Here is a 9,697-nt window from a genome sequence, read left to right on the forward strand (position 1 = left end):
AAAGATAAAACAGGAATATTCTCTTCCGATAAACGATATGTTATTAAGAGGATCCTAAAATCTGTTTTACCGATTATTTTTTAAATAACAGTTATTTTTCTAATTGCCTTTACAGATTAAAAAATCCTTCTCCACAATTAAAGTATAAACGATAATGTAGTTTAAACCGGTCGACTTTATGTCAAAAACTAAAAAAAATTGAAAAATTACTGTTTTGTTACCGACTTCTGACATCGCCTCATAACAATACTTGCTTTATATATAAATTTTATATTTTGTACGTATAAAACAATCTTGATTTGAACTAAAGATTACATGAACAAACAATTGAGTTTTTATTTAGATTTAGATTTAGATTATATTGTAGATTATATTGTATAGATTATTGTTTTTTTGAGCAAGTTGACTGAAGAATTCTTTCGTATCTCGCGACGTATCTGTTCATCTTCATTAATGATACATAGGGTTAATTTCGAAACTTGTTCCTTTAAACCTATCATTTCCCTCTATCAGATTCGACACATACAAATGCATGTCCTATACATGTTTACATTCTTATCTTAAAGTCTATAAAAATAAATATTGACATAATAATATTACATCTTAATTCTTCCAATTTTTTGCTTTTTTTGTGTAAAATAAGATAAACTGTTGAATAAACAAAAACTTGGAAAAATTAATAACATTTTAAAAAGATTTTTTTTAATATCATAAAGTTTAATTAGTAATCTGAATAAGATTTTTATTTTAAAAGCTGAAAATTGATATACAAAAGCATATACCTAATTGCTATATATGTTTCAATCATGGTTTCACTTGATTAAAAAATCTAATGGCAATATTATTTAATTTGACCGCATATTTGATCCAGGGGATGTGGCAATCGTTTTGATATGGTGATCAAGAGTCTTAAACATCATTTACAAAATTCAGAGCTGACCATCATTTTGCTGAGCGCGAATCTGCAGCTTGTACTTATACTTATCATCTTATCGAGATATTGGTACACATCCAATACCAGTAGACTGTAAATAATTGCATATACATTAATTTTAATACCTATTTAAATAACCGAATTTGTCACTCTTGCAATAAAAAGGTAAGTAAAAATTCCTCTTTCACCGCAGTGAAAAAATTTTCTATTTCAGAAGCTTTCTCCAATTTCATACATGTCTTTCACAGGTTATGTTCACAGCTTTGGTCACTTTTCCTTCTTGAAAATGGAATAAAATTTGCAGATAGAAATAATATTTATAACAAATCTGTATGAAAAGTCTCTATGAAAAATAGCCAACTAAACTAGTCAACTAGTTAGCTTTGATTGTAGCCGTCAAACCAGTATGTTGTACATATTTATTAATATTTTTGCTTATATTGACTTATTTTTCAAAAATTTAATCTATTTTGAAGTTTGAGGTTACGTTGAAAAAGTGACAAAATTAAAATAGATATGTCTTAATATTGTTAAATATAAAAACATTTAATCAATATAATTATTTATACAATTATAAGTGAGATATAAAAAGGATATCCGGGAAAAAAATGTTTCATACATAATTATATATAATTGTACAAAATTATATAAAAAAATATATAAAATTATAATTATATATATATATATATGTGTCTATTTTCTAACATTTTTTCCCGATATTTTCAGTGCTAATAAATTATTTAAGATTATGAGGTTATCATGACAACAAATAATGTGTAATTAAAAGGGTTAAATTATTTAACACTGAAAATATGTGAATTAATTTGCTACGTTTGTGTTGGTTTGTGTTAAGCAATTAGAAAGCACCCATTGTGTTCCATCGTGTGATACTTGTTGGAAGTTTGAAACACGATTTATAGTTTCCTAGTGTAACACCAGAATGCATTGTAGTCTTCCATTCTTATTCTTACGGTTATATTTAGCGTATCAATAATAGATTTATGATTTTAATTTAGATTTAAGTTATATTATAAATCTTTCAGAATTAACGGTTTTATTGCAAAATAAGTACGCCTACCAGATGACTGTAGATTTTCAGTAATGACATAAATTTTAGAATACAGTCCTAGTTTTTTACAGTGTCGAACAGTTATTACATTTGTCGTACGACAAAGCATTTTAAGCCTATTGATTGGCTGAAAGAAAGAGAAGTTGTCGGATCTCTCTATCCTATAGCCAATCAATAAATTTAAAAACTTTATCATACGATAAATGTAATATCTAGAGACCCTTTAATAGGGTCTCTAGTAATACCAACCTAATCTCACCAGAGAGAAACCTGAGAGCGGTCATCTTTTTTCGTTTGACGCTTGGAAGTTTCCGTACACTAGCGACACCAACATCAATATAGAATGACGCGAACTACGTATCGCATTACCGACAGTGCTGAAAAAATTGTAGCACTGAGAAATTGATGTGGTGCGAGTCTTAAGATCTCTTTCTGTCCTGCAGCCAATCAAAGTGCTTAAAAAGTTGTCGACCGACGTATGAAATATTTTACAAAAGTAAATATTACAAATAGTACTAAAAAAAAAAACATATTTTGTTATATAATATTTTGAAAAGTTCTTAAGATAAAGTACAAAAATATAAAAAATGGAGGTTTTTATTTTTAAAAATTGATGTGACCTTGACTTGACTTTGGCGACCATCCAAAGTCAAACTGATAAGGCTATAGTAAATAGAATAGATTTTAGAAGTCCTAAAATTATTGTCTGAACATATTTTTGACTGGACCTTATCCTGTGAAGATAAAAAGGATATACGGATGGTCGAGAACACCCTGTATATTACTATGATGTCGATGAAACGTTCAGAATTGTACTCCTTGTATACATCTTCTTTTTCTTCAGGCCCAAAGGATTCGAGTCTCCACTCATTTGTAAACATCACGAAAATTGCGAGCGAGCGAGTAATACACATCTCCGCCGACAGAGGACCGCGGCAGAGCGTTTACTCGTTAACAAGTCATTTGGAATCAAATATTATATAAGGAGCACAGCATTTCGCCTGTAAAATACACAGGGTTTTTTTTGCAAATTTTTCCCTTTCCTGAAACTCTTAATCTTAAAGTCCTATATCAAAAACACTATCTCGCACTACATAAGAACAAAGAACTTTAAGGTAATATACGGGTTAAAGGATGAATTCTAGGTACTGTGTTCTCTGATAGATTGGAATTAAAAACAAAATCCTGTAAAGTAATTCCCGAAATTGGGCTCTAAAGTGTGAAATGTATTTTTCGAAACAAAATTTTGTTTAAAAACTGATTTAGAGACGAACGGACCTGGAATTTCTGGAAAAATTAAAATTTTGCGGAACATATATGGAGCGTTCTCGGAATATGTAACGGTATACATATAATGGATATATAATGGAATTTCAAACCGAAATTTGAAATATTTGAATGTTGCTTTTACATTTCGTAAATATTTCGGAATATTCCATAATACTCTTGAAGCGTTTTTTTGGGGGATTTTAGGAACCTTTTATATTCATATTATATATATATATATATTTCAGGAATATTTAGCGTTAGCTGGACGATAGCATCGTGACAACATACAACCTAAATTTAATCTATTGCAGATTATAGGTGAAGCCATATTGATTTTTGTATTTGTGGCAACTCCCTGATTGGTCAATGTTGCGCATCTCATAAGTAAAACCTTATATTCTAATGTGTCATCTACAATACACGGAGTAAGACGTAAGAGTATAAAGAAATTGATCAATCACAGTCGATTATTCTACCCACATTCTACTGTGATTGGTCAATTTCTTACTCTTACAGTTTTATCTATGGCTCAGTTATAGACTGCGCATTACATCACGTATATTACATTTAATTTAAAGCTTCAACTTCAAGGACCTTAGTATGTCATATAAGAGGTGCGTTCGGGGAGACGCTATTAGCGCTGTTTGTGTCATTTTACTCTCATTTTACATCTGATAAACGATGGAGATAGAATGACATAAATAGCGTCTCCCCAAATGTATCAAAAAATTTTTATTTACGTAATTTTACTTAAAAAAATATCAAATAAAGTTACTTTTAATAATTACTTTTAAAGTATTTTTAAACAATAAATAATACTTGTAGAAGATAAAGATGGGCCTAAACTGCGTGCGACCTGTTGATCCTTTATGTGCTGTGATACCAAGAAACATTGAGCTCGATGCTACACCAGTTAAAGAATCAGGACTTCCAATTATCTTTTTGATTGGAGGTCCGGGAGCAGGAAAGTGTTAGTTGAATTTTTATTTGTGACTTTATACACGAATGAAACACACTTTCAAACAGTCAAGTCAATAAAGTTAATATTTTTTGTATTTGCAAATTCTTTTAGCTAATGAAAATATTACTAAATAATCCCAGAGAGATTTGGAATATATTATATAAAATAACAAAATATTAAATTGTTGTATACCGTTGAAATAATTGTATAATATAAATGCATTATATTTAAAATGAAATGTATATATTAGCATTTTCCAGTAAGTAGGACATAAGTAAACACAATGATTTATTAGGTCTGTCCAAGTTGCTTGCACTTTTTGCACTCAGCACTTTGGTTTCTTTCTTTTCAATATCTGCATATATTTATTTCGTTTTAATTGTAAAAATGTTTACAGATTTCAAACAACACGAACAAATCTATATCTCTGTTGTTTGCTAACATTAAACAAGGATGAAATGATTCACTATATTCACTGTATCCTTGCTGGAAAATGCCTTATATATATGCAAAATAAAAATGAAATACAACATTGTTATTACATTTGAATATAATGATACGGAATTAGTTTTAACTTCTTTATAATAGAAATAATTTTGATCCTTTTTTTCTACAGCGACACAATGTATACGGGTAGCACAACATTATGGTTTTTGCGCCATTATAAGCAGACAATTGTTGCGCAGTGAAGTATCCACCGGTTCACAAAGAGGCGTTATCTTGGCGTATTTAATGTCGGAAGGTAAATTAATTCCCTCGGATGTCATGATAGAATTAATCAAGGCAAGGATGTTGAGCAGCTTAAATGATACGCGAGGTTTCCTACTGAGCGGGTTTCCTAGAGAGAAGACACAGTGTCAGCATTTCAATAGACAAATCCGACCGCCAGACCTTGTTCTGTACTTATATGTCAGAGACTCATTACTAATAGATAGAGTCCTAGCCAAGACCATCACTGCCACTGAAAGACAAGAACGTAGTATTGATGAAAGTTGGCAACGAATTAAGAAACACAGTCGAATGATCAAGCCCGTCCTTAGGTATTACAAGAAACAACTGGTGATCATCGATGGCGAAAGAGAGGAGCTAGAAGTTTTTGAAGACATTTGCGGCGCGATTGATAACATCTTGATGAATTTTCCAAATACATCTAGTAAAAACAATTAATTAGAATTTTATTTGTTTACATGATAATTGTGTTGAATTAGTGCTAAATAATGCATCGATTATTATGCAAATTTATTAATTGATTAATAGAGTTTTAAATTCCATAACGAAAATAAACTGTACTTTGTTTTGTGCCAAAAATATTTTAAAAACTACGTTATTCATTAAAACAATTATTATATATACATATATATAGATATTATATTTAATATTCTAACAAATATTACAACAAAAATAATAGGACATTTAAAAGGAGAAATACTGTTTTCTTAATTATTTCTTTAATCAGTTATAATAATAAATAATATTAAAAAATTAATTCATGGATAATACAATTGAGCCATTTGAACCCATAGAAAGTACTCTTACATTAGTATGTATATTTTAACACCGTAGAAAAGGAATTTTAATTCGCATCTGCAAAATCGTTCCTTTTCTACGATTAAAATACACATACCGATCCCAGCAAGCACAAAAGATTATCACACACAAAATGACATAAGCTGCATAATCATAGCCATATAAGACTGCTAACTATAATGAACATCTTATGTAAACTAATATGGCGTTTTTATGTCGGATATTTATTGGTCAAGCGACTTTATGCCATGATTATGCAGCACACTTTATCCTAGAAATGTTTCTGCAAATGTTCTCAGAACGTTGGGACATTCTCAGGGGCGTGTTCAGATTTTCATCCTGCGGGTGTTTACCGGGTATCATGTTATCTTTGTTTAACTTTCAATAAATAATAAAGATAGAATGATACCTGAATGGTACTCGGGTAGGAATTTGAACATAGCCTAGGCTGTTCGATCTTTAGAACTTCCCTTGGACATCTGCTATATGGAAACGCCACGTTTATTTACATAAGATGCACATTGGTCCAGTAGTGGAATTCTGTAACTCTTTATGTAATCGTTATGTGCTCATAACGACTGCATAACGTTACAGAATACAGGCTCTGCGGCCTTGTGCTATGGTTATGGAACTTATGTCATTCTGTGTGTGACTCTAACTATTGTACAACATGTAATTAACATGTATACTCATAGACTAAAAGGTTACAATACTTATAACATATAATTACAATGTAACATATGCTATATTACAAATGTTAGATCTGTGAGTGGGAAATTACAAACTAGCATGTACATTACATGTAACATACATGTTAGTTACATGTTATATAACAGTTATGTATCTGTGTTTGCTGGGATATTAATGATGGATCTGTTTTGTAAAATTAAAAATGGGAAAAATAAAGAATTGCAAGTTCACTTAGCTTAGGCTATCAAGATTTTAGATATTTTGGTAGAGTTAATAAATTTCCAAAATATGATCTTTATTTTATGGTATGAGGTTTAAAATTTTTATGAAAACAACCAATAGCTTATTTTATTTCACATGAAAATGTTCATGAGTACGATTTAAGTATTTTCATAACAAAAACAATATAATCTACATTAGATATAGGACTCATTTTGATAAGTATGGTATGCGATCAAGAACCGTCAAATAAAAAAACTATCACATATTTAAGTATTTAAAAAAATCTCCATATTATGAAATAAGAGGACGCAAAATCTTTTTTAATTATGATGTGCCACATATTATAAAGAGCATTCGAAATAATTTGTTGAAATAAGATTATCTATATTATTGAAGAAGAAATTATTTCATGATCTGTGTGTGTGTGCTATATTAGCTATACGACACAAGTGACGCATTTCTCCCTCTTATTTGCGAACCTGTGACGGACTGCCTCCCCAGCGCAGCCCGCGCCCTGTGATGTACTTCCTTCCCTGCGCATCCTGCACTCTGTGACGTTATTCCCCTCTCCCACGCCGCGAGATTCTTTCGCACCTCATCTTTCTCGGAATCCTATGAATTAGAATCAATGTAGCTTACCTACTACTCAACAAATGCTAAACTCCGGGATTAGTCTTCCAGACAGTTGCGAGAATGCAGTTTTGTAGAAATAACGGGATTAAACAAGATTTCGACACATAGAATGAAAAAAGTTTTCACTCTTCCGCATGTTTTGAAAAATCATAAGGACTGCATGAAAATTAAAAAATTGCCAAGAAAATGCGATAATACATACTATATGTGCAAATGCGATTTAATGTTAATAATGTTTTCCAATTTTTATTTTGTCATGTACAATTAACATATTTAACGTATTGTATATTTGGAAACATTTCTCAACCTTATTCAATGCGTAATGTATAATCATTTCTGAAATGGCTTCCTCATATGACTTATATAAGATGAGCCAAAATTGCTCCCATAATTATCCAAATGAAAGATATCCATTGAAAGAGATGTCTTCACTGCAAAAATGAAAGCTGAAAGAAACAGAAATTGTGAATACTACTTTGTTAAAAGACATTTAATTAATCTTAAGTCCACTCCACCTTCGCCTCTGCTTAGGAGTGTATCCAAGCAGAACAACAAGTCACAATAACGTCAAAATGACATTAAAATGAATCGAAAATGATTGAAAAATGACTTTTAATGATAATTTTGGAGTCATTTTGACATCATTTTGATATCATAATGACTTGTTGTTTTGCTTGGGTAACGACTTTTCATGCGAGTGAATCATTTTCAAGGACAAATGTGAAAAAAAAAATGTAAAAAAAATAGGTTTCTTTATATTTGACTTTGAAAATGACTTTGTCGGTAATTTTCATTATCATATTTGTAATCAGTATATCAATCAACAAAATCGGAGGGTTCACCCTTTTAGAACTCCATCCGTTATAATTTGTAATGTATAGTGTATAAATATAACACATTTTAAGTAATACTCTATAAACTTATAATGTATGTATAACAAATAGTACGCAAGTTTATAAAATATTAAATTTCTTCTTAATGTCATTTTTTTCTCTTTATTCATTAAAACTGATTTTTTTATCGCTGTTACAAAAATATTTGTGAAATTAAAAATTTGTCTTACCGAAGGATCATAGCTGCACTTAGCTAATTCGTATGCTAATTCACATCCTTTGAATTTTTTTACTGCAAAAATAGAAAACAAACACAAACAAATTATACATATATTACAAAATTCGATAATAATTATTTTTAATTTAATTTAGATGTTTTATTTAAAAAACATTACATATCAATTTTGCTTACCAAGTGGTAAACATTGTTCCATTATTTTCATGATAGGTGATATATATTCCTCCAATAACATGGTTTCAACGATATTTTTTAAAGCTTTTTCGACTATCTTGTCATTCTTCATCTAGAAAGAGAGAAAAATAAATATATTTATGTAAATAATCACCAACATTGTAAATGAATCTGGAAAACTAGGCAAACAATCCCTTTATTTAAAACAAGAACAGCTAAATGCTTATAATACGTGAGCTACTTCTTGTATGTATTTTTTTATCGATATCAGTTTTGTTTGCGGAATATAAATAAATTCGAATTGATGGTCATTTCTCATTATAGTTGCCTATATAGAAGTCACGTTGTGGCGGACAACCGGGACAACTATAAATATCCGTAATAGTAAAAAAAAACAGCATTATAACTTGTTTCTACTTTTTCTATTTAAGTAATTTAAATGATTTAAAAAATATCTATGTTTAAAAAACATTTATAGAAAATTATTGAAATTTTACTTACAATTTTTGTATTTAGCAGCACACATTTAAAGTAACATTTCGATCTCCAATCCGTTGCGAAAATACCTTTTTTTACGTCATCGAGCATCTCTAAGTACAAATCAATATTATAATCTTAAATATATTTTTACTTCCATTTTTCTATATTATTTTTTAAAAATCACTTTTAATGTATCTATATCAATCTACAGGGTGTTTCCAAATTAAATGGCAAAACTTCGGGAGCGTGTAGAGGAGTAAAAAACTAAGAAAAAAAGTCCTATAGACATATGCTCGTTTTTGCTCCGTTTCAGAGAAATCGAAAAAAAATGTTTACATTTCTTGCCATATCTAGCACCGACATATTTGATTACATTTTCCACTTTCTGTTATGAATTTGTCAGTCGCTCTTTGAAAGCCTTTAACAGTAGATGAATTTTGTCTTTTGCAATATGCCGCGTACGTATTCTAATAGTGAATATGCTGATATGGTTTTTGTATACGGTTTCTGCAACGGTAATGCTTTAAAGGCGGTGCGAGAATATGCACGACGATTTCCAAACAGAAGAGTGCCAAACCGAAGAGTGTTTATGTTGACATTTAATAGATTGCGAGAGACTGGAACATTTTCAATTCGACAAGAAAACAACCGATTTCAAGCAGCGTTA

General features: G+C 30.1%; 2 protein-coding genes across 3 annotated transcripts in view; one reads left to right on the forward strand and one right to left on the reverse strand.

Moving 5' to 3' along the window:
• The first annotated feature begins 3,866 nt into the window (after positions 1-3,866).
• On the forward strand, positions 3,867-5,402 carry LOC108727180 (adenylate kinase isoenzyme 1). Of its 2 annotated transcripts, none has more exons than XM_018455172.1 (3): positions 3,867-3,886; positions 4,098-4,242; positions 4,850-5,402. In XM_018455172.1, the coding sequence occupies exons 2-3, from the start codon at positions 4,107-4,109 to the stop codon at positions 5,398-5,400; spliced, it is 687 nt and encodes a 228-aa protein (XP_018310674.1). In that variant the 5' UTR covers positions 3,867-3,886; positions 4,098-4,106; the 3' UTR covers positions 5,401-5,402. The 2 variants fall into 2 exon arrangements, with proteins under 2 accessions (XP_018310674.1, XP_018310673.1); XM_018455171.1 differs by lacking the exon at positions 3,867-3,886 and adding an exon at positions 3,936-3,990.
• Positions 5,403-7,629: 2,227 nt separating this feature from the next.
• Positions 7,630-9,697, reverse strand: part of Obp6 (odorant binding protein 6) — a 5,687-nt gene continuing 3,619 nt past the window's right edge. The window contains exons 3-6 of the mRNA XM_018455176.1: positions 9,052-9,140; positions 8,551-8,662; positions 8,369-8,430; positions 7,630-7,751 (exon numbers count right to left, since the gene is read on the reverse strand). Coding sequence (XP_018310678.1) covers positions 7,734-7,751; positions 8,369-8,430; positions 8,551-8,662; positions 9,052-9,140 — 281 coding nt within the window. The 3' untranslated portion in view covers positions 7,630-7,733. The remainder of the gene's footprint in view (positions 7,752-8,368; positions 8,431-8,550; positions 8,663-9,051; positions 9,141-9,697) is intronic.

The sequence above is a fragment of the Mycetomoellerius zeteki genome, unplaced genomic scaffold (genome assembly GCF_001594055.1).
Source record: "Mycetomoellerius zeteki isolate Tzet28-1 unplaced genomic scaffold, Tzet1.0 scaffold471, whole genome shotgun sequence".
Lineage (NCBI taxonomy): Eukaryota > Metazoa > Arthropoda > Insecta > Hymenoptera > Formicidae > Mycetomoellerius > Mycetomoellerius zeteki.